Here is a 25,991-nt window from a genome sequence, read left to right on the forward strand (position 1 = left end):
CTACTACTCCTATGTACAAGAATATAACTACTATAATACTACCCCCTATGTACAAGAATATAACTACTATAATACTGCCCCCTATGTACAAGAATATAGCTCCTATAATACTGCCCCATATGTACAAGAATATAAGTACTATAATAGTGCTCCCTTGGTATAGGTATATACCTACTATGTCTGTCCCCTATAGGCCAGTATAGGTCTGGAAGAGCCTTCTAAGCATACTATGAGATTAGAATTTACAGTATGGACATGCAATAAAGTCAAACATAAAACAAGAGCCATGAAATATTGTGCGGTATGTATTTCTAGCGTCGCCTTCTGACAGTCCAAGGATTGTTGAATATATAACATTTTGGATGTAGAACAGACTTCTCCGTATAAGTAAAAAATCACTAAGGCAAATGTGCTTTCAAGTGGCGCTTTTGCCTTAATCTGTTGTATTTTCAGTAAAGGGAGGAAACTTACAAAAAGTCTTTTGAAAATGTCACAGTGTAGAAAATCTCAGTGGTCCATTGTGTTGGCTGCTAAGTGAGTGCATTGCATGACAAAACTGGGGCTCGCTCCTGATTGTAATACTTTTAATGGTCACAATAAGCCCTTGTTTTGCGAGGTTTGCTCCGCACTTGTTTTTTACCCACGCATTGTAATTATTAGCCGCAAACAAAGCTTTCACTTGTTCATAGTTACATGATTTATGTTCTTAAATGTCAATAAACTGCACCCTGTATGTGACAAAAGGACTCACAAGATGTTCTCTCACTGTGCAAGCGGCAATAAATTTAATGCACATTTCTTTCTCCCCTTCTAAATGGTGAAATGTCTCCGCTGCGCCGAGCACTCTTGTACAGTGTATTTATTGCAGCCGCTTTCTTCCCCGGCCACTCTGATGCTCACCATTGTTAGGAGGGATTGACTCTGAAGCAAAAGCCTCTGTCCTGGTCCTGGGTCCTGAGATAGAGGATTAGCCTTTTATTTCAATGAGCAAGCACAATATGCAGGAAAATCCAATCTTATACTTAAGCACAACAAGTCATAAAAATCCTAAAATACTTGCAGAGGAGGCCGATTCCTAATGAAATGATGTCCTAAGAATGAATGCAACCTGAGCAGATTGGAATGGGAGGGGGTTTCGCAACTGAGGTCCAGAGGACGCAGATCTGAGTTGAACACATATGCGGCTGAAGCAAGGAGCTGACACAGGTCAGCTCCTCGCTTCGCCGCTGCCCGCCTCTCTCCCTGACACACGCGGCTGAAGCTGCTCGCGTGCTCGCTTCGCCGCTGCGTCTCTCTCTCTCGCTGACACATGCGGCTGAAGCGAGGAGCTGACCTGTGTCAGCTCCTCGCTTCACTGCTGCCGCCGGCTCCTGGCTTGTAGACGCGATGTACAAGCCAGGAGCCGGCGGCAGCAGCGAAGCGAGGAGCTGACACAGGTCAGCTCCTCGCTTCAGCCGCATGTGTCAGCGAGAGAGAGACACAGCGGCGAAGCGAGCACGCGAGCAGCTTCAGCCGCGTGTGTCAGGGAGAGAGGCGGGCAGAGAGCGGCGAGGGAGCGGAGGAGAAGGTAAGTTTAATGTGGAGGTGGAACGTGAATCTGGGGGCAGATGAAGGAGAGGACGGCATGACACTGGGGGCAGAGATGGAGAGGACATGAATCTGGGGGCAGAGATGGAGGGACATGAATCTGGGGGCAGAGATGGAGGGACATTAATCTGGGGGCAGAGATGGAGGGACATGAATCTGGGGGCAGAGATGGAGTGGACATGAAACTGGGGGCAGAGATGGAGGGGACATGAATCTGGGGGCAGAGATGGAGAGGACATGAATCTGGGGGCAGAGATGGAGAGGACATGAATCTGGGGGCAGAGATGGAGGGGACATGAATCTGGGGGCAGAGATGGAGGGACATGAATCTGGGGGCAGAGATGTGGGACATGAATCTGGGGGCAGAGATGGAGAGGACATGAATCTGGGGGCAGAGATGGAGGGACATGAATCTGGAGGCAGAGCTGGAAGAGGGACATGAAACTGGGGGCAGATGAAGGGTGTATATGAAACTGGGGGAGAGATAGAGGGGGGACATATAATTTACAGGTGACTGTAGGAGGATTATACTGTGTGCGGGCACATGAAAAATTAACGAGTGGGCGGGGTCAACACAAAAGCGGGCAAGGCTAAATTTGTCGCGGCGCGCTATGCGCGCCGCACATTTTGTCCCTCTTTCGGTTCTTCAAAAGTTGGGAGGTATGCCCTCATATTCCTCTTCATTTGTAGAACTATTATCAAGCCTGGACTGTCTACAGTGGTTCTCTGGCCGGTGATGTAACTGTCTGATAGTCTGGACCATTCACATATTTTATAGTTTTGTGTATATTTAGCTTGTAGTACTAAAATGCCGACATAATGGGGCTTATTCAACTGCTGGAGGACGGAACAATTTATCTAAAAGTCAGCGGTGTGACACGAGACTGTAATAGTCTTACATAGGATACAATTCCATGCACAAAATGGGGGATGGCGAGCTGAAAATGAAGCATTTGCCAGTTGTGTTGGGTGACAGAAGACCTCACATAATCTCTCTGATGAGCTCCGTATCATAACTTCACAATCCTTAGAAAAATGAGTCAGGATTGTTTAATGTGATCTCTTTGAGAGCTGCCAATTGCCAGGTAGGAGCAGGTGATAGAACATCCACAGGACCCGAGTGTGCCGCTCCTATCTGTCCACCATGTCATTCTTAGGGATGTAGTGTCCCTGTATAATAGGTATCTAAAGGGGAACCCCTCAGGTTGGAAATGCTGAGCCATCTATGGACATTGTGTCCTGCAGTAGCTGAGAAGATCTACAATTTTGTGGGAAAAGATTGTTTTATTCATTGTTTTTCTGCATGGATGTCGAATGGTCTCAGTAGGTGACCGCTTGCCCTGTATCATTGTACCCACATAGATATGAGACAGGAACCTTAGGCCAGGATGACCAGGAATTAAATAACAAATGACAATTTATGCTACTAGTGCCCGGTCTGAAGCAAGAACAAATAAGTGTCCTAGGATCTTACTGTAGACACCACGGTACGAGGCATCTGATGTCTCCTTAGGCTTTGTGCAGTCTTCGCTATGTGACGTTTTTACCATTGTATACCAACATGTCACCATATCAGGTCATTGTGTGGACCCATTCTTGGTCTAAAGGGGTTTCCAGGCTTATAGATTGGTGACCTTTGCTAGGTCAGATATTGGTTAGGTCTGACACCCAGGACCCCTGCCGATCAGCTATTGCACTTCTTCTCATTGAGGTGCCAATCTGATGGTTGGGCCCTTTCTCACTATATTTGACTCAATCATTTTATCTTTTTGGCTATATTTTTTACATGGTGGTTTTGTGATCTCTGGTTGTTTCAGTGTCCAGAGAGGCAGCAGCGATATTTTATTTGGAGAGTGATTGTTTGTTCTGTCCATGTCTGGTGCGCTCTTGCACCTGTGGTGTGTTTACACACCCATGTATTATGACAGACTACATGCAGGCCTGGAACTTCATTCTCAAGGACGACAACAACCCCTCCAAATAACTGTCAAGGTTCATTGTTTGTTCTCAGGAATGTGAATGGCCCCGGGGGCCCTCCGTCCCACCCATTTTTGACATACACCATAAATATTACTGCTGTCAAAGATGATTTTCTACATTTGGAAGGAACAGAGAATGTGAGCGGCCCCTGCCCAGTGTGTTTTGTGATCTTAAATGGGAACTACACTGACCGATGTGCCGCAAAATCGGACAGAGATAGGACATGTTCCATATTTTGCAGCCCGGACTGTCGGTCCATACCTGGGACAGTGTAATGGAGGTTGCGGTGTTAGCAACCTAACATCCCAATCAACCAGTGATATCTCTCCCCCCATCATTTCCATTTCGCCTTACACAGCCCCCTACTCCCGTACAACGTAACATGCAGCGCGAGGTAGAACAGCTACAAGGGAAAGGGTGAGAAAAATGTAGGATCCAAAATTTAAATAAATTTTTGTAATGTACACAACAACTTCCAGAAAATCAAGTTCTCCGAAAGGTTAGTTATGCTTTAAGGGCATGTTCTTTTAGATGACCGTTCCTTAGAAATTTCTGGGCTCGCACCTGCTTTTTCTGCCCCTGTCTCCGTGAGGGCAGACTGATCTGCAGCTTGAAACATGGTCACATGTCTAATGTTTTCTGCTGCTGTCCGAGTGTGCACACTGATGTGATGGCCTGTCACCGGGCAGGGAGTCTGTCACTGGTAACTTCAGGGTTAATGAACTGTAAAAATAGGTTGTGCAAAATCTGTGCATTCATGATAACCTGCAGAACCTGTTACTGAAAGGCTTTATCTGCTTAGTGTCTAGAGGTTACTGGAGGGCTTGGTTCTCTGCACTGGGCGAGACCTCATGGATACAAGGATCAGTGCATGTATTACCCCAGAAATCTACGCAGTGCTAGTGATCGCTATGGGTTTTCTCCATTTGTTTTACATCTTAATGTCTCCATTCAATACAGAAACGTCCTCTAGCTCCAGCACAACAGGTGTGAGGCCCAGCGTGTATGACCAATGTCCATGTCCTATATACATTATATAGTCTATTCCTTTCCCTTTCATAGTTTGTACTACCCCATCATATATGATACCCTCATTGTCCTGCAACCTAAATGGATCATCAAACATGGCCAATTACCTATTTAAGCCATATTTTTAAGAATTTTTGATGAGATGTTAAAGCTTTTTCTATGTCTACAAATATTGACTGTTTCCAATAACAACCAGCAGAATAGTGAGTGCAGCTCTGGAATATAATACAGGATGTAACTCAGGATCAGTACAGGATAAGTAATGTAATGTATGTACACAGTGACTGTACCAGCAGAATAGTGAGCGCAGCTCTGGAGTATAATACAGGATGTAACTCAGGATCAGTACAGGATAAGTAATGTAATGTATGTACACAGTGACTGTACCAGCAGAATAGTGAGCGCAGCTCTGGAGTATAATACAGGATGTAACTCAGGATCAGTACAGGATAAGTAATGTATGTACACAGTGACTGCACCAGCAGAATAGTGAGCACAGCTCTGGGGTATAATACAGGATGTAACTCAGGATCAGTACAGGATAAGTAATGTAATGTATGTACACAGTGACTGCACCAGCAGAATAGTGAGTGCAGCTCTGGAGTATAATACAGGATGTAACTCAGGATCAGTACAGGATAAGTAATGTAATGTATGTACACAGTGACTGCACCAGCAGAATAGTGAGCGCAGCTCTGGAGTATAATACAGGATGTAACTCAGGATCAGTACAGGATAAGTAATGTAATGTATGTACACAGTGACTGTACCAGCAGAATAGTGAGTGCAGCTCTGGAGTATAATACAGGATGTAACTCAGGATCAGTACAGGATAAGTAATGTAATGTATGTACACAGTGACTGCACCAGCAGAATAGTGAGCGCAGCTCTGGAGTATAATACAGGGTATAACTCAGGATCAGTACAGGATAAGTAATGTATGTACACAGTGACTGCACCAGCAGAATAGTGAGCGCAGCTCTGGAGTATAATACATATATAATACATCATGTAGCATTCTTACCTTTACTGCATGGTATATTGGATTGTGCTGTTATGTTCATGGGAGGGTCAGAGTGTGTGGATGTGTCTTCAGAGTTGCTATTCCCTAATATGATCTGTACCTGAGCATTAGTAATATTCTGCCAGTAATGTAGCGCTGCTGCAGGTATTCCCCGCACATCTGTGTAGCAGTAATATTCTATAGCTCCCTGATACATTTGTAACTTGTTCTAATTCCTCAAGCAGCCATACATGTTATCATACAACTCCTATAAGCCAATGAGATCGATACTAGTAATTATTGTATACTAGAAATTCTAATTTTTTCTTCCTCAGACTCTGACCCTTCACTTTTCGGGGTCTGACCTCCCTGATTCTGTTTTACACTTCTTGGTTTGGTATTTTGATGCCACCTAGCTGTTACTTGCCAAGCCAAAGACTTAGGCAGCGGCAACAAAAACCTCACATTTAAAGATTAAAACTTTCACCCACTTGTTTGTATTTACTGACAATTGCGTTTTGATGTAATATTAAATATTGTTTTATTTGTTTTAAAAGCCTGCCCCCCCCTCCCCAAAAAAATACTAATGTTGGTTATTTCTTTCACCATTGAATAACTCAGCGCTGCGCTTTGTGCTTTCCTATAAAGCTGATTTAAAGGCACGTAGCAGAACGCTCTGCATTAGCAGTCAGAGCCCCGGGTTCACGCTGTGAAAGCGTATTGAATTTCTCCGAACAAATATGTTGCATTAAGAGATTTTAGCTATAACTAAAATAGCAGTATATTAGTGGGTACTTAAAGGCTCAAACGGTAATGCCTTGTTTTGCACCCCCAAGGTCATGCCAATGTTGTGTTAAGCAAATAGTTCTCAGTGCACCTAATAATTATAATAATCCTTACTTCAGGTACTAAAGGCATGATATTAACCGCTTCTGTGCTTGCGGCGACGTGAGAAGGAACGGAGCAAGAAAATGTACAACCATCAAAACGTCTTAGGGTTACTACGGAGCGGCGAAAGTTTAACAATAATGGGGAAACGAGTCAGGCAACTGCTTATAACGAAGGGCGGGAGTCCATGCCAACCAAAGTCTAGAACCGATATTAGATGATCTTTATAGGTTTGTTACTAAAACATATTGCAGGGTTGGCCAAGTATTTATGCCATATGAATGTGGCGCAGCTTTAGTGCAGGCCCTTGTTTGTACCACTTTGTCATATACTAGAATCCCGCACCTAGTATCACAGATCTGGTTTACTGGCACTTATTGCAGATCTGGCTCCTCTGCTGCCAGTGCAACAAATAGGGATGTTATAAATGCAGCCTGAAATGTCAGTCCGTATAAACCCGACCCAAAGTGATGGAACGGAAATAGAAGATTAAATCCTGTGCACACAGTGCAAAGCAGTAAGTAAGAAATAAGGAGCGAGAGACTTGATACATCTCCTGCAGCCACTTCTATAGGAGAATTTAGCAGATGTGCCGATCACCTAATGTCAATGGAGGATCCAATAAAACAATGTCACCTCTCTATAATGAGGATGAGGGCTTTTATTTCTTTTGGTTTTCGATGTCTGTATTTCAAAGGATTATGCGCCAAAATACAATTTGTAAATGCGCTTTCTCACTTTGTAATCTTAATGATATAAATCCCAGAATCTTGTTTCTCTCATTTTTACATTTTGGGTATATGAAATTAGCTTCCTAGGCCCCTACATGGATCCATGATACAGGTAGTGGCGGGTTCACACCAGTGCTCGAAGTCCGTTTTCAGTCGGCAGAAGACGGAAACCCGGCAGACAGTGTCCGGCCGTGAGCGTTTTGTGCTCTCCGCAGCGAAACCGTTCTGTTTTTTTTTTTTTTTTTTTTTTTTTACCCAGACACAAAGTCCTGCATGTCAGACTTTGTGGCCAGTTAAAAAAATAAAAAAATAAATAAAACTTCCACCGTGGAGAGCACCAAACGCTCACAGGCGCTCACCGCCGGACACTTTACAAACCCATTCGAATGAATGGGTTTAAAAAACGACTGCAGGTTTCCATCTCCTGCCCAGTTTCGGGCAGGAAACAGAAACCTGCATAACGGAGACCAGGGCGCAGATGTGAACCTACCCTAAATGTGTATAGGGCTATTTGGATATTATGAGTCAGTGGGCTAGCCGTGAAAAAGTTGGCTAGCCCACTGACAATTAGGACCAGACAGTTTTGACCTTGAAGTTTTTAAGTGTGTGTCTGTTGGGCTCACATCGTGTGATTCGTCTCACAAGATTCACTTGGCAGTTTCGTCACACGCCTGAACCAGAACTGCTATTCTATTCTGATGTCTCTTCAGACCCCAGAGTATAATGAGTGGAGGCCCAGGGGAGGTGAGCAAACAGAAAAAAAACAGTGTTAGGCCGGTTACAGATGACCGTGCTGCAACCGGCCGGCCATGAATTAAAAGCACGGGTTGCACAAGGGGGACAAGGGAATGTTCCCCATGTTCTGCCCATGCACGGGGCCGTGTGTCCGCGGCTTCTTTCATTAAATGAATAGGAGCCACAGAAGCACGGGCAGCAAAATACCTGTTCTATATTTTGCAGCTGGACTGTGAAATTCAGTCGTGTGTATGGGTCCATAGAACAGAATGGTCAGTGTGCCATCCATGAAATACACAGCACACAGACCCACACCAAGGTCGTCTTCAAGGGACCTTACTTACCTCCCCTGTGTTCCTGCACTTCTCCCCGTCCTCCTGAGTGGTCACACAGTGTTGTCATGCTTGTGTCTGTCTTGTAAACCCCCACGTGACTGCTGAGGCCTAAGCGCAGGACTCATCGGTCCCTGATATCATTCAGGAGGCCTGAAGTGGCCAAAGTCCAGGGCCGGAGCCCAGGGGAGGTAAGTATCATTGTGTTTTATGTTTCTTCACCTCTCATGGGCCTCTGATCAGTATTCTCAGGGGTCTGAAGAGAGTAGAATATGACTGAACCAGAGAAGAATAGCAGTCCTGCTTCAGAAGTTTTTTCGGTCCAAACAAAACTGCAGGGTAACGTCTCTGAATACTGTAATAACTGATCCGATGACTAGCACAGAATCACACTTGAGAAAGGGAGTTCATCCCAAAATGCGTTGTATGTTAATCCAAAGAAATAATGGATTTGATTTTGGACCGGCGCTCTCCCTACCTCTTCTGATGCACAGAATGACGTCTGATATCTGGATCGTTGGTCTGTTTTGGTTATTTTTCCATGAATTGCCCATCCCTACTGTCCATATAGCCCAAGTCTCCTCACATTATGCAGTAAGTACAATGCAGAGAGGGTTAATCTCCATCTGGCCCCTTTAAGATGCTCTTCCTGTTGTCACCTGTATGAGACTAATAATGAATGGGGATCATTGAGCTTTCAGGCACGTGTCCATTCATTTCGGAGAACCTCCCTTTCGTAATATTAGTCCATAGCCTGTGTACCATGAACACTTCACCTCGTCAATAGTTCCTTATTACTGTTCAGGGGCCAATCACACATGACCCTGTGACTGCGTTGCGTTCATCCGCGATCGGCCATTACCTCCACCTAGTAATTACCGTTTCCAGGTGGCCTTTCTCTGATATATATATACTTTATATATTAACGCGCCTTTGTCAATGACATTCACCCCCCCCCCACCTCGCTTCACTCCTTGTCAATGAGAACCTAATGTGCTCGATGGTGTCCAGTCAATTATTGTCCTGACACCGGGGAACAATTAACACCATTCATTATACCGCCGATCGGTCTGTCTATTAACTCCTGTCTTGCTGTGTCATCCTCTATTAGCCGCGTATCTTGATGGAGAGCGGTTTCCAATGATACAAAATTGACTCTGACAACTGGCAGCATAATTTCAGTAGATAAGAAGACAAAGTGAGGTAGTTATTATTGAGGCCCTGAGGAATTACAGCCAACCAATTGTAATGTGCTAAGCCTGGACTAGCAGGGCTCCGCCGCGCGGATCAGGCAGAGGGTTAAATCAATATTTTCAATTTCTTACAATCAATCTGGTGTTTGAGCAAGATGGAAACTTGTTAGCGATTGGCAGAATGTGCAAATGAAAAGTCAAACTTATTATTATTTGTTAAAAAGGAGTCGGCACGTAACACTATGCTCCGGGCTGAAAGTAATTCTTCCGTGATCAGCTGCTGCTGGAAGCGCGGGGAGAATCTGGCAGTATGCGGCAGGCGCTTCCCGATGAGCGAAGCCACAGATCTTTACAAACGACTGGAGAGCATCAATAGCCCGGGCCCGAGATGTGACTACCGCGCCACTCTCTGTCATTAGAGCGGGAGGTGGGTGGGAAGAATTAAAATCGTTTGTCATGGCGACCTTACAAGCCGAAGATGGCGGCCAGAAAGAAGGCAATAACCTGGACAGTCTCCATTATAATAAATATTACAACAAATGCTTTTTTTATATTGCAATATTATTGTTGGCAATGTTTTTCATGATACAAATGTCTGTAGATCTCCATAGATTGTTTTTCTCCTTTCCCCCATCAGTATGTCTATGGAGTGCGGGAGGAAACCCACGCAAACACGAGGAAAACGTACAAACGCCTTGCAGATGTTGTCCTTGAAGGATTCGAACCCAGGACTCCAGCGCTGCATGGTTGCATTGCTAAGCACTGAGCCGCCATGCTGCCTCTCTTTTGGGTAGATGTGATTAGGATTGGTTACACATTTCCACAAGTCAACAGAATTGAGTTTTCCCTTTTAAAGCTGAGGCCCCACATTGTGCAGCTTTTTTGTTGTTGTAGATTTTGCTGCAGTTTTTTGAACCAAAGCCAGGAATTCACTACGAAATGAATGGGAAATATATAGGAAGTTCTTACACTTCTCCCTTTTGGTCAATCCACACCTGCCTTTGGCTCAAAAAAACCTCAACAAAATCTACAACAAAAAAATGCTGTGTTTCCACAACGTGGGGCCTCAGCCTAGCAGGGATTTTTTTTTTCAGAGACTTGAATTGATAACGAGTGTGGGGTCTGACACCTGGGACCCCTCATGAGCATTTCAGCAGCTTCCCTGCAACAATGATGTCATCTTCATTGATCTCGGGGTACAGTGAGGCGCAGTGCCAAGGTCAGCCATTGTGCAATGTTGGTGTTCAGTAGAGACTGCCGCGCTCACCTGAAAGCTGAACTGTAGGCATCTTGGGTATTGAACCGCTGCCGATCGCACAATGATGACCAAAGTCCTGCAAAAAAAACCCAAACCTTAATTCATTGTGTATGTACGGGTTTGTAAGAAGGAAGACTGCGTTTATTTTTTCCCCTCCCTTATGTCCTTTCACAGTTAATCAGTTTCCACTTGACTTCAACTCAGCTGCAATACCAGACACAGCCCATGGGCCTGAGTGGCGCTATTACTTAAGAAAAACACACACTTACTTCTAGTCCCATAGACCCCCACTAGTACAGGGACACACATATTTATCTTCTGCACGCTCCATGTATATATGGAGCACATAATCCTTTACACATGTCAGAGTAATCTGGTTGTCTTTGTGCTCAACAATGGTGTTACTGTGTATATTGTTATATACCGCTCCTCGCCTGGTTCTGTATGTGGCACCTCTGGCTATACAAGTTCAAGTACGAGAGAATGAGAAGCCTAAATCTAATTGTCTCCTGGATTGGGCAATGGCTGATGCAGCTCCTCATTGTCTTCTTATTCTTAAAATACCGCCCTGAGCTGGCGGGGAGGATCATTAACATACAGCACCCTGGAATTCTAATTACTTATAAATTGCTCTTGGTGTTTTGGCAGGACACACGAATTGGAGGAACAGGAGTAGAGGAAACTTAGAATCGAAAACATATATATAGCACAAACCAACCGGATTTTCTTCTCCGAAGTATAATGTAATGTGCTTGTCTGGGCCTGATCTAGAGAAAAGCTTGTGACCCTTATCATCCTGTCTGTTAAAAATGACCTTTCACCACCTCCACCTTTTATTCATCCTTCAGTAGTTTCTTTTCCTCTGATTCCAGTACGGTTGGAATTTTTTGTCTAGCCCCCACCATTCCCGAGCAATCAGTGCTGTTCATTTCAGTATCAAATATGCTAACTAGACTCCCTAATATCAAGTGGTTGGTGGCAGGCAGAAAGGAGCAGGGGGTGTGGTTCCGAACTGACACTGTCCAGCTTTGACCACGCCCCCATCTTCTACATGATACCACCCTCTTGACATTAGGGAGTCTAGATAAGGAGAACCAATGCAGGGAGCTTTGTGCACTTCATTGGGTCTCCTTATCTAGACTCCCTAATGTCAAGAGGGTGGTATCATGTAAAAGAAGTGGGCGTGGTCAAAGCTGGACTGTGCCCGTTCAGAACCACACCCCCTGCTCCTTTCTGCCTGCCACCACCCACTTGATATTAGGTTCTGGTACATGCGCTGTTATGACGGATCCCTTACTAGCGAGAGCTGTGCGGACTGACATCTCTGGCAGGTCCATGATTTACACCTCCTTTATTAGGATTATAAAGTATTATTGTGGTATTAAAATATTAGAAGTTATTGGTGTCTGCATCGGGAAGAATAAAACCTGGAAATGTGATCAAAGGCGACAAATCTAACCTCTTACTACCTGGAACTGGTAGCAGCGCAGTCTGCACGTGTTACATTGACATGTTGTGACAAGTAGGGGCTTGTAAAATAAACCGCTTCATCCTGTGCAGTAGGAAGAGGCCGCGCTGGCGTCTGAATATTATTGGCCAAGTGGACGCAAGACCCTGAGGTTTATCACAGCACCAGCCCTCAGCACCAGAGGGCGACAACATTTATTTGTGCTTTAATCCATTAGTGTGACAATTTGTAATGATGATTTGTATTGCAGATTTAAAGGGATTGTCCATTTTCGGACCGATATTGAGAGACAAGTGTTATTGTCTGTGTAATGAAAAGTACAGTTTCCCAATATACTTCCTGTATCAATTCCTCACAGATTAAATCTCTGCTTGCTGTCGGTCATTATGCTTACTCCCAGCGGATAATAATCAGTCTGTGGTCATGTGATATACACTCCGTGGTCATGTGATTTGCCGTCCATGGTCATGTGATATATATACTGTCATGTGATGAAAGTAGTGTACTAGTGTCAGTAGTTTCTGGTTGTCAGGACTGTCTGCCGCCGCCACCACCATAGATACTCCATGTTATTCTGTCCCAAGATTAATCCATTTATCTGCAGTGTTACTTTTAGTATTTGTATATCTTACCTGGTGAATGAGGAGAGGTTTGGGGCGGGGGATGTCGGATAAGAAGCTTTTGTGCCTATTTATATTCATACAGTTTTGTTTAAGCGACAACTTTGTAACACGTGAAAGGGAAAATTGTAATTATATAACCAAATGTGTTTTCTTGTAGTCGCTGGGGCAGACGCTCGTGTCCTTGGTTCTTATTGTTCAGCTATTATTTATTTCATTTGTTATATAGAAATGTTCATATATCGCAGCTTTACCATCTGTACAGAAAGTCAGATAAAGCCAAGACCGCACAGACCTAATGTGAAGTATGGCTCTAAGAGAGTCATTTATGATACAGCTCTTATCCTTACTTACAAATAGAAGAGATGTGGAAGAAAAAGTACTTGTATGTTACTTACTACAGTGGTCTGGGGAAGAGACTTGTGAAGCCCCAAAAATGTTGTATGAGACGGCTATAAGCAACATAGATGTCACTTACTGAATGCAGGGGGCTTCTGCTGGTACAGTCACTGTGTACATACATTACATTACTTATCCTGTATTATACTCCAGAGCTGCGCTCACTATTCTGCTGGTACAGTCACTGTGTACATACATTACATTACTTATCCTGTATTATACTCCAGAGCTGTGCTCACTATTCTGCTGGTGCAGTCACTGTGTACATACATTACATTACTTATCTGTACTGATCCTGAGTTACATCCTGTATTATACTCCAGAGCTGCACTCACTATTCTGCTGGTGCAGTCACTGTGTACATACATTACATTACTTATCCTGTACTGATCCTGAGTTACATCCTGTATTATACTCCAGAGCTGCGCTCACTATTCTGCTGGTACAGTCACTGTGTACATACATTACATTACTTATCCTGTACTGATCCTGAGTTACATCCTGTATTATACTCCAGAGCTGCGCTCACTATTCTGCTGGTGCAGTCACTGTGTACATACATTACATTACTTATCCTGTATTATACTCCAGAGCTGCGCTCACTATTCTGCTGGTGCAGTCACTGTGTACATACATTACATTACTTATCCTGTACTGATCCTGAGTTACATCCTGTATTATACTCCAGAGCTGCTCTCACTATTCTGCTGGTACAGTCACCGTGTACATACATTACATTACTTATCCTGTACTGATCCTGAGTTACATCCTGTATTATACTCCAGAGCTGCGCTCACTATTCTGCTGGTGCAGTCACTGTGTACATACATTACATTACTTATCCTGTATTATACTCCAGAGCTGCGCTCACTATTCTGCTGGTGCAGTCACTGTGTACATACATTACATTACTTATCCTGTACTGATCCTGAGTTACATCCTGTATTATACTCCAGAGCTGCGCTCACTATTCTGCTGGTGCAGTCACTGTGTACATACATTACATTACTTATCCTGTATTATACTCCAGAGCTGCACTCACCATTCTGCTGGTACAGTCACTGTGTACATACATTACATTACTTATCCTGTACTGATCCTGAGTTACATCCTGTATTATACTCCAGAGCTGCGCTCACCATTCTGCTGGTACAGTCACTGTGTACATACATTACATTACTTATCCTGTACTGATCCTGAGTTACATCCTGTATTATATTCCAGAGCTGCACTCACTATTCTGCTGGTACAGTCACTGTGTACATACATTACATTACTTATCCTGTACTGATCCTGAGTTACATCCTGTATTATACTCCAGAGCTGTGCTCATTGTTCTGCTGGTGCAGTCACTGTGTACATACATTACATTAGGTTACTAGTTGTCTATAGACAAGCTTACTTGATCCCCGGGGCCTGTGATGGGTTTCAGTGGTCAGCTATCACAGATGGGACATAACTGCTGACCTCCGCCAGGGGTCATGTGACACAAGTGAGGTTACTTCTGTTCTTCTGCTAGTAAAATATATTAAAATAATAGGAATAAAGCTGATGTTTCCTGCTTATTTTTCCATGCTTATAACCTGTAGGACGCCCCTCCTGCTCCTCGCCCCAAGTCTGGGAACTTTCTGCGAGGAGGATCACTGGTATGCTGGCGCGTTCAGAGGATTCCTGCGTATAACTAAAAATGGAAAGGAAGCAGAATAGGGAGCATTGCTGAGATGTTCTCCTCTTACCTATAGGCTATGGCAGCCTGTGCGGACTTGCAGCTGTGTTTTGACATTGTTGTAATTGCGCCCCTGTGGTCACACAACCAGAAAACATGGGAAGACGTCCAACACAAAATATTTGTCAGGAATGAAAAAAATAGATAAAATGTACAAATAGATTCTTTCTTTTTTCACTCTGTTACTTATCTGTTAAAGGGATGAATTACTAATATCCGCCCTAGTAACTGCGAGCAGATCTGGTGTCAGCGACCACCTTGATATAGATGCATTCTCTGCAGAGTTGTTAGCATCTATGCCTGAGCATTAAATGGGTCATACCTGGTAGGATTGACATCGACCCAGATAACAAATGGCGGACCAGGGTAAGTATGGCTGAGACTTATACTCTCTGTTTTGTATTGCGCAGTGTTCAGACATGGTCCCTTTGGCGTCAGCGCTACTCTATTCACTTACATTGGACGGCTTTGCAGAATGACAATAACTATGATCACACAACAGGAGTTGTGGCCAAAGTCATTGTATAGATCTAACCTGAATCTGTTTTAAAGGGGGTTGTCCAGGATTTGAATATATTTGATACTATCCACAGGATAGGTCATCCGTGTCAGATCCAATATGTGGACGCCAGAGTGTTCTGCTATAAGGCGGTCATTGGAAGCCATGTATAAGGTATACAGCCAGAAGCAGGACTGTAAGGTTCAGAGCTCTGTACACTGTATACAGGTTCTGGTCAGTACAGTATAGCAGTGACACAGGGAATTGCAGCCCCGCTCCCTATCACTTGAATAGGAGTAGAGCTTCTTTTGGCTGTATACCTTCTATACAACTTCCAGTGGCCGAGGCGGCTCATTGGGAGGGGGTCCGGTTGTTAGACACTGGCCAATCCTAAGTAAACCTTCCTCAATGTGTATCAGGGAAGGTTCCCCAGCGCTGTGGGTCAGTAGACCAAATTTCCAACTCTTATTTTTCCACATACGAACTCCAACGCTGTCCATGGCTGTCAGCCATTTGTGAAGGAGTCTGTAGGCAGCAGAATGGATTTATTATCATATCATATTCTGCCTCAAAACTCCTTGTTCTTATTGTGCTTTGCAGGGTTCGAACCCAAGACTCCAGAGCTGCAAGGCTGCAGTGCTAACCACTGAGCCATCCTCTGGTTCACTGAGACATATATATTTATATAATTTTTATTTTGGAGCCAGTAAGACTGACCCCCGACTCCGTTCTGCACCCCAGAGCCGGACTATCAGATCTTTAGTTGTGTCCTGTGATGCCTAGATGGTGTATCTAATCCTGAACCTCCGTCCTCTCCTAGCACAATGCCCGTGTGGCGTCCGCCCTGACAATCCCGGGTGACATTCTGTGAATATTCATATGAACAGGTTCCCGCTTGGTCTCTGCAGGTATCGGATTCCTATTGACCCTAGTTTCCAGCAGAGCGGCCATCTTTAGAGAATCCTCCCCCTGAAGAGTCTTGTAGCTGCTAAATTGGATTTGTCAGTGAATAAAGTGTCAGCTGCCGCAAGACGGGTCCACAATGGCCGCCGCGCTCGCCCTTTGTAGGCAGCGTTTCAATAACAATTGGTGGGTTTTTAGAAGTTGCAGAGATCATTGTGATTTGGAGGGAAGCATTGAGGAGCGCGGAGAGGATGGCGTGCACAGCTGGTTAGCAGCAGGCGCTCACTACAAGGGGAGGTCACACCTAGTTCATCCTGCTGTTTCGCTGCTGATTGACGGCCATGAAACTCCAATATAATTCAACAAAAGCACTTGTAACCTACAAAAGCGCGTTTCAATTTCTGTCTTATAAATGAAGGGGAAGAAATAGGCGGAGCGGCGGATTATTGTAGTTCATCAATGCATTGCTTTATCCTGGGGTGCAACAGGTGGAAACACAACAGCAGATACAAGAAGGATGTTGCGGCAGGTGTGTGTATGTGCGTATGGTTGTGTGTGTATACGTATCTATATGCTGTACATAGGCAGCACTGTATACATCAGGACAGACTCTATGCAGCATACATGTACACGATCACGTGCGGATTTCAATGCTAGTGGCATTATAGTCAATGAGAAATTTGCCCAAAATGCAGATTTTTTTTTTTTTTCAATAGGGATCTAATCTCTGGTGCATGTTATATAATCTATAACCTGTTAAAATATTCCACCAAAACTCATGTAAATGTATAAAAATCTGCACCAGTATCCCCGCATATACGCAGATTTTTATAAGGAAAGAGCGACTGTGGAGTGAATATTAACCCTGCTTGCACCCCGGGGATCAGGGTTTACATGTTGCAAAATGGTATCAATGATCCTACACCTTACTGGGGAGTGGCGAGAGCGGCAAAAAAAGTTGAAGAAATGACAAATTGTTGTGCAAGGCCCCAATCTGTGCAAAAGTGACACTTGTTTAACCCTTGTACACCGGACAAGTTATATAATGCAGGATAACTCTCCCCCGTTGGGTCTGTGTGTAAGAACCAGCGCTCAGGAGATAATCCATTCTGGTAGCCGTCACAATGGACACATAAACATAATAGCTGGAATTTTCCAATAAGCCAATTATTTATATATATATATATATATATATATATATATATATATATATATATATATATATATAGTGTCATATTTTATAAGATCTAGTGGATATTTCTCCGTAGATGTATGTGTCAGTTTCTGATGATGATTTTTATTTGAGTCCTGGATTGACACTTTGTATGATATGTTTTATATTAAAAATATTGAATATAAAATGAATAAACCATATCTTTTCAGTGGCCATAACCTTTCAGCCCGCCTGGCCCTATAGACCCGCGCCCTGTTGTTGTGCCCACTCCTTAATGGCTGCTGTTTTGGGTCCTTTTCCCCCTCCGTAGCCGCTGGCTCTTGGGGGAGGTTTTGTATTATTTGTAGCGGGTGTTAATCTCTATTTGGTGGGTTGGTTGTTCCAGCACTGTAGAGGGCGGCAGATTTTAAGTTGAGGAAAGGGCCTGGAGCGGCCGAGTCCTGCTGAGCGCTTCTTCTTTTTTTTTTTTTTTTCCAAGCCTGTGTAAAGAATGAATAATTCAGCAGTAAGCATGCCTACAGCCGCCCATTTGGGAGCTTTGATCTGCGAATCAGGCGGCAGCATGAATGCCCTTATTGTCATGTTATGTGTACACAGTGTGTGAATTATTGAAAATAGTCAGGCCCGAGCCTCATCTGGTAGAGATTACAGTGCAGGCATGCTGGGTGAGGGCTGTAATTGAAAGTCCCCAGATGCTGTTTATTGGCCCCCGTCACGTGACCTCCTGCAGTAAAGCCCCCTCGGCCCGCCGCCGGCCCTCCCCTCCCATACACCACTGTGTGCGCTCCCTCCTAAGCACCTGCTTGTAATATTTTCACAATTCTTTTCTTATTGTGCACCCGACTTACTGCCTGCAACTACTTAACTCGTGGTTGACTCGCCCACCCCCACCTCCTTTTGTGTTTTTTGGGCTCGCAGGCTTTCGTGACTAAGCGGATTTCATAGTAAAGTGGAGGCAAAGCTTTGAGAAGTGTGCCCAATGGCCTTTATAGGGCGGGTGAGGCGGGAGATTCGAGTCAGAGAGAAGCAAGCGGCAAGCAGAACGGCGAAAATTTCTATCCTCAAATCTATAATAAAATTATGGGGGGGATGTGTTTAAAGGGAATGTGCACCAGAAAATAAACATAGACTTGGTCTAAAAAATTGGTATTTTTTTTTCCTTTTAATGTGTTTTTTTTTTTTTTTAATATTCCATCACCATCTATTTTATCTTTAAAAAATGTTCACTCTGGCCACTAAGCCTAAGTACTTATTCATACTTTAACTCAGATTGACATCTGAGTTATGTTAAAAGCAGGTCTGTGGGATGGGTTAAAAATAAAAGACCAAATTTTATTTATTTTTTTGTCCATTAAAAACAGATGCAACAGAGGTGACACTCCACTGTCAAAAATGGACACAAAACAGATGCAAAATTGCCATTAAAATGAACAGATTCCTCAATTTTTCATGGCCGAGAAATGGACATGACCTTATAAACTGACACTTGCTAATTCGGTAGAGGTTTTCTTTTGCAGCAGTTACTTCATTTACATCACAAGCAGCATTACAATAGGCGATAACACCTCTATAGATAACACCACTGAGCCATCATTACATCACTAATGACAATAGATGATGACACAGATTACCCCTCCCCCTCCTCACACAGAGCATAGATTTCAAGGAGTCGGCTCCAGACTATTGCTGCCTATGGCCATGACTGTGCCGTAAAGCAGATCACTAAATGCTGTTCGGAGAGAAGAGGAGAAGCTCAGACAAGATGGCCGCCCCCAAATCCTTCACACAGCCGTTTTTTTAAAACCATGAGTGACTGTATGTACAAGGCATGTCCAATATTTTACACGTCTGTCCAAAACCCAACACATTTTGCCCATTTTGATGGATAGGGGTTTTAAAACGACAGCATGATGGCCGTTTTTTTTACGGTCATGTGAATAAGGACAGAATTGACCAGGCATCTGTTTTTCATGTCATGTGAATAAGGCCTAAGACATATGGGAATATACCAGAAATCCTCTGGAAACTTATACAGGCAAATATAGAAGATAACTCACACAATGCTGTATACAGTACACCGTATGTCTTCAGTAGTAATAGTGACAGGAGATCAGATTCTGGTTCCCTTCTAGGCCGTGGCTGTTCTGGTATATAGGTATATAGGTTCTGTACCTGCCCCCATTGTTTGTGCTGGAGTGTTGTTATGTAACGCTGTATCCGCTTACGCATTGCCACACCGCCAGATCAATGTTTGTACTCTGTACCATGGGAGTTTTAGGTCATTCTGCAATCCCTAGATAGGTTTCTGGATAGCAGCGCGTGTTATGTCTGTGAACTCCTTCCATATTTACTCTCTAAGGTGACGAGAAATTCTCGGCATTCCAGGTAGGTAGACGCGCTGATGTTTACTCGCCGTGTCACAGGTGAGCGGGACAACAAACCTTGACATCCCGCCTGCCATGTGTAATATCTGGACTCTATTGTACGGCCACTAAGTAGCCAAAGATATTCAGAATGACAAGACCTTGATCACACAACACACACGTCTTACAGGGACGTAGACTGCGAGCTAAGGAGCGTGCGAACCGTGACCAAGACGTCTAATAACTGCCTATTATTCCGTGTCAACATTGTTACTGTCCTCTTATAGCTTTTCCACACTTGTTGGCTTTGTCGCTACCTTGTGTCACTTCTCTGTGTTCAGTGTCATTATATATTTATATATTGTATATATGTATAGGCAGTCAGTTGCTGCATCTGCCCATTTCATGTTTCCCTTAGGTTGCACACTGTATACTGACTTTTCTGCTTGTTATTTCAGGTAGGAATGAATTGATAGCGCGATACATCAAGTTACGGACAGGGAAGACGCGGACCAGAAAGCAGGTAATTCATTTCGTTCTCTCTACACTTCTTGTCACGCGGTGGACGCTGCGAAATTGTTCTGTTTATCAACTCTGATCAAATGCATGAAAATTGGTAATGTTCTGCCGCAAGTGGTAATCTCACCAATGTGCACGGCCGGCTCCTGGGGCCAAACATGTCCTCTACTGCCAGAGTCTAAAATAAAGGACCACTAACCCCATAGTCCTCCTGATAGCGGTCACATATGTGTATGTAAATGGCTGTGAGGATTCTCAGCATTGCACATATATGACGAAATAGAGATCATGTGAGACAGGGAAGTCTCTGTAGAGTAACACTACAATCATGTCATCCCTAGCCTGAAATGGTCGGATTACAGGGAGCAGTAGATTATTCACCTCTCTCATAGATTGTCCACCGCCCCCCCAAAAAATCACAGTATGTATAACTTTATATGGCATTATGAAAGTGAACCTACCAGGTTTGAAGCCCCTAAAATACTAGTGTATCCTGTTTAGGACCCCAAATATAATAATTTCCTGCACAAGCTTTATTAATCGCGATGGCCTCTTCACAGCGCCACACATTGTATAGTGGCTATGCTTGGTATTGCAGCTCATTTGAGCTTCATCATGGACATGGGATGTTAGTGGTCTGAAAGGAGGCAGTGGAGATCACTCATCATAGTTCTGGGCAATCCCTTTAATTTGCTAGAGAAGAAGTTCTAGATTCTTCTCTGGTGGCTCCTGACGCAGGCACATTACATTGTTGAAGGTCATTACACCTTGTGCACAAGTCAGGAGCCGTCAGGTGTGAATACAGGACTCCTCTCTGGTAATTTACCGTATTTTTCGGACTATAAGACGCACTTTTTTTCCCCAAAATTTTTGGGGAAAAGAAGGGTGCGTCTTATAGTCTGAAGGTGGCGCCTGGCATCCGCTGTAATAGAGAGGCGGAAGCCGGCAAGTGATAGACGCCATTACAGGTGCCGGGGCCTGAGACATCGCTGCTTTCCTCTGCCCTGCATGAAGCCAGGCAGCGGCAAGGGCTCCTCCGTCCCCCCGCTGCTGGCTTCATGAAGGGCAGAGGATCGTAGCGATGTCTCAGGCCCCGGTGTCTATCCCTCCCCGGCATCCGCCTCTTTAGTACAGCGGATGCCGGGTCATTATCCGTGGCCCCTTCTCCCCCGGGGCCGGTCCCCACCGGCCCCGTACCTGTGAGGTTGCAGGCCGGCTCCTGCGCGGCGATATCGCAGGAGCCGTCCTGTCCGGGTGACAGCCGGGAGCCTAATGAGGCTCCCCGGCCTGTCACGGCTATATATTAGTATTGCGGCTGGTCTCTATGACCAGCTGCAATACTAATACACAGAATGTCCCATAGACGGCAATACAGTTGTATTGCCGTCTATGGGACTTGCGATCAAGTGACTGCAGGTTCAAGCCCCCGGGGGGGAATAAAATAGTTAAAAAAAAAAAAAAAAAAAAAAAAAGCTTTAAAAATATGAAATAAATAAAAGTTCTAAATCACCTCCTGTTTTTTTTTTTCAATACAAGGTGATCTAAGCAATAGATATCCCCCAAAATGGTATAACTAAAAAGTACAGCTGGCCCCGCAAAAAAAAAACGCTCTATGCATCCCCGTACAGCTGCAGGGTCACCTGTCAATGTGGCCTTGCAGCTGTTGCAAAACTACAACTCCCATATATTAAATATTTTACCAGTTTTTGCTTCAAAATTTTTTTTCCCTATTTTCCTCCTCTAAAACCTAGGTGCGTCTTATAGTCCGAAAAATACGGTAGTTATAACACTTGTTAGCCTTGTGACTGTTTTCCTTTAAGGAGACTTAAGGACTTTCTTTACCGCTAAGCTGCAAGAAATGACTGACAGTAAAGCAATCCCCGCTGTTTTGTTCATGGTTACATAAAGACTAGTAGAGAGCATTAAACTGATTGTTATGTATTATATTGTCATCCTGATTAACCTCCTATTAGTCAGTCCATTGTATGCAGCACTTAACTCTTTAGATGCCTGGCAGGACAGTGCGGCCTTACCCTATAAACAGCCGGAATATGAACATGCACATGAGACACTTGTTGGCTTCTACAACTTAAGATGAGGATTGAAAAATTAATAAAAGTGAAAGCTTGTGGTTGTACGCCATTATCGGATTAATCTGAAGAACTAGATTACAATGTCTCTAAGTCATGTTAAAGCTGCAATGTACTATGTGTTGTCTGATAAAATACATATAATGGGTATGACAATGGTTAGTGCAGTACTGTCCCCCCAGAATAAACACAAAAGAAACCTTACAGTTATACTAATGTATTATAGTGGAACAAAGCGGTCAATGCAACTGAAGAGGATTCACATGAACTGAGCCTTTACATTTATCCTGTACTGATCCTGAGTTACATCCTGTATTATACTCCAGAGCTGCGCTCCCTATTCTGCTGGTACAGTCACTGTGTACATACATTACATTACTTATCCTGTATTATACTCCAGAGCTGCGCTCACTATTCTGCTGGTACAGTCACTGTGTACATACATTACATTACTTATCCTGTATTATACTCCAGAGCTGCGCTCACTATTCTGCTGGTACAGTCACTGTGTACATACATTACATTACTTATCCTGTATTGATCCTGAGTTACATCCTGTATTATACTCCAGAGCTGCGCTCACTATTCTGCTGGTGCAGTCACTGTGTACATACATTACATTACTTATCCTGTATTGATCCTGAGTTACATCCTGTATTATACTCCAGAGCTGCGCTCACTATTCTGCTGGTGCAGAATATGGTATACAATAGATGTATATGCATCAATATTATACACTTAGACCATTAGTACATTACATTATTGCAGTCTTCTCTGTTATATATACTTCCAGCACAGTGATATAGCTCTTACAGATTTCTGCCTTATTTTCCTCCATACATTTGGTGTATTCAACACTCACCGAGTAAATTGTCATGTACATTTGTCACTATGGTGTGAATCCACTTCAGTTTGTGATTTCTGCTCCTATCCTATTTCAGAATGACTTATCTGGACAGAGATAGTTACAGATGTCCATTATATGTATTTGTGTGTGTGCAGATGATTAGAGTATCCCTATATTGTTATATAAGTAACAGCCTACATTCCTGACAGTATATGCAATGGCTACGGGTTTATAGATCATATTGGATTGTCTATGGGTATCATTGGAAACCCCTTATTCCTACAATTTCCCCCTTTGCAGTTGCCTACTATAGTCTGACCTAGAATGGCAGGACAAGGCGTCTCAGCCAAGTCTTTTATGGCCCTGTAAGCAGTAAACTACAACCCCCCTGTGTATGCGCTGCCTAAAAAAAAAAATCCACTTTGACTTGTGAGCCCCTTTTTATCCGTGTTAATTAACATTTAGCTTTACCTGCCGGCAGCGGCTCAGACCCCCTTAGAAGTCTGGTGTTTACAGGGGCTTGTCATCCAGGAACAATGGCCCACTTACATTGGCACGCATAGAATGTGACAGGAGCCGCAAGAAAAGCCTCTGAGTCAGCAGAGAGAAAGCTTAGATTGTGCCTGGCTACAATGTATTCATCTCGCTGGCGTATAGTAAGTAGGGGCTAGTAGCGCTCCTCCCAAATAGTGTCAGCACAAGAGGAGAGGGCCCCATACAAGTAACTAAAACACATGATTTACTGCAAATACATCCTGAGAGGTAGAAGTGGCGTCATGTCTAAGGAAAACTGTGAAATGTTTCTTATCTTGTAACTTCTTGTGGAATATTTTAGTTTTTACTTTCTTATTCTTCAGGAGATTTAGAGCGATGTTGTAGTTGGAAAGTTTCCCCTGTGAGGTCACCAAAGCCTTGTAGTGAATATCCGGCCATTGCTCAGGTCCTAAGTGCCCGGCCTGAGGCTTTATAGTCCTTAACTTTTTTTTTTTAATTTATTTAATATTCTGTCCAGATTATTTCATTAATAGTCTATGTATATATGGACTTTAACTTTTTTTTTTTTTTTTTTTTAAGACCGTCCTGAGAAAATGTAAAAATTTTAATACCAACCTGATAGATTATATTAGATTAGGAATTTTTTTTTTAAAATTTTTTTTTATCCCCTTAAAATTCTTTTTAAATTGTTTTTTTTTAATTCTCATTTTTTTCCTAATTTTTTTTTTTCTTTGTACCACCTGGGCTTAAGCGTTGAGCTATCCCTAAAAAAAAAAACATAAACCCTTCTCCAAAACAAATTAAAAAAAAAATAATAAAAAATTAAATATTTCCTTTTTTTTTTTTTTTTTCCCCTATTATTTTTTTATTTTTATTTTAAATCTGAACCCCGTAGGTGTCTAGTCACATACAGGTCTTAGCAAGAAAGAAAGTTCGAGAAATCCAAGCCGCCATTAAGGTACGTCTGGCTTGCCCAGTTGTAGGGGCTTTTCATCTCCATGGTTACAGGCTTTTTCCTTTGTTTTCCTCCCTCCCCCTACCCTGCAGGTGTCTAGTCACATTCAGGTTCTTGCCAGAAGGAAATCTCGTGATTTTCATTCCAAGCTGAAGGTATGCGCTTCTCTGCTTTTGGGCTTGTGGTGGCTACGCATCTCACTTCCTGTTTCCCATGGTGACCGGTGAATGCTTTGTGCTGCTGCGATCCTTGTAACCTAGTTTTCTTGCTGCATGTGAGAGCTGTTTACATTTCTTAATACCCGCTCTGCTATTTCTCTGCAAGCAGTCACTGTGAATATCCTGTACAGATACCTAGCGCTGCTCCAGTAGTGCTGGAGTAACCACAGTCCTCGGCCAGGCCCCGTCTGACTACATACAGGCCGAAGCTCAATGGGCCGTCTGTAAGGAGAGCCCGAAATAGTGCCAATGGCTGACTTGTGGTATCACAAGTCTCTAAAAAAAACAAAAACAAAATGAATATAACAAAAAAAAAAAACCCACTACTTTGCATCATGACATGAAGGCACTTACATCCACAATGGCTTCCCTAGTTTACATCTCAGTTTTGAATTGAATAATAAAATTCAGCAACTTTCTAACAAACTGTGTTTCAATTCTTCACCATATTTAAGGTTTCTGCAATGACTAGGAAAAGTCTTGTTTACATCCTCAGGAGAGATTTTTTTTTTAATTTTTTTTTTTCACACATTGCAGAAGAAAACCACTGCAAAAAAAGTTGAGTTTTCAAAAACACACCAGTTTCTGAAGAACGCAGCGTGTGTATAAGATCTGCGGAAAGGCTGAAGTTTCCCTATAAGGCCATGTATTCTGTGACTGACCGAGCCACTGACTAGGCCCATTGATCTGAAAGCTGGGGCACTGTTTGGGCCCGATTCGGTTCAGCAGGGTGCCTGGGGGGGGGGGGGAATGGAAGAGGAATATGAAGTAGTAGACTTCCTTAAGTTCTTCTTCTCCTTCTTCTGTGTGAACATATCCGTACAGTTATCCAGTCTAGATCTCTCCTACACTAAGGCTGAGTTCACACAGAGATTTTTGGTTAGGAATCCGCCTCAAAATCAGCCTACAAAAAAGCCCCCCCCAATAGAGTTCCATTTGGAGGCTGATTCCTGACCAAATTCCTGACAAAAAAAACTCT

General features: G+C 43.5%; 1 protein-coding gene across 4 annotated transcripts in view; it reads left to right on the forward strand.

The window, feature by feature from the left end:
• TEAD1 (TEA domain transcription factor 1) overlaps positions 1 to 25,991 on the forward strand; it is a 127,515-nt gene that overhangs the window by 67,073 nt on the left and 34,451 nt on the right. For 2 of the 4 annotated variants that reach the window (XM_075281308.1, XM_075281309.1), the window contains exons 4-6: positions 20,347 to 20,411; positions 24,735 to 24,797; positions 24,887 to 24,949. In XM_075281308.1, coding sequence (XP_075137409.1) covers positions 20,347 to 20,411; positions 24,735 to 24,797; positions 24,887 to 24,949 — 191 coding nt within the window. The remainder of the gene's footprint in view (positions 1 to 20,346; positions 20,412 to 24,734; positions 24,798 to 24,886; positions 24,950 to 25,991) is intronic. The other 2 variants (XM_075281310.1, XM_075281311.1) reach the window with 1 other exon arrangement.

This window comes from Leptodactylus fuscus, chromosome 7 (assembly GCF_031893055.1).
Source record: "Leptodactylus fuscus isolate aLepFus1 chromosome 7, aLepFus1.hap2, whole genome shotgun sequence".
Lineage (NCBI taxonomy): Eukaryota > Metazoa > Chordata > Amphibia > Anura > Leptodactylidae > Leptodactylus > Leptodactylus fuscus.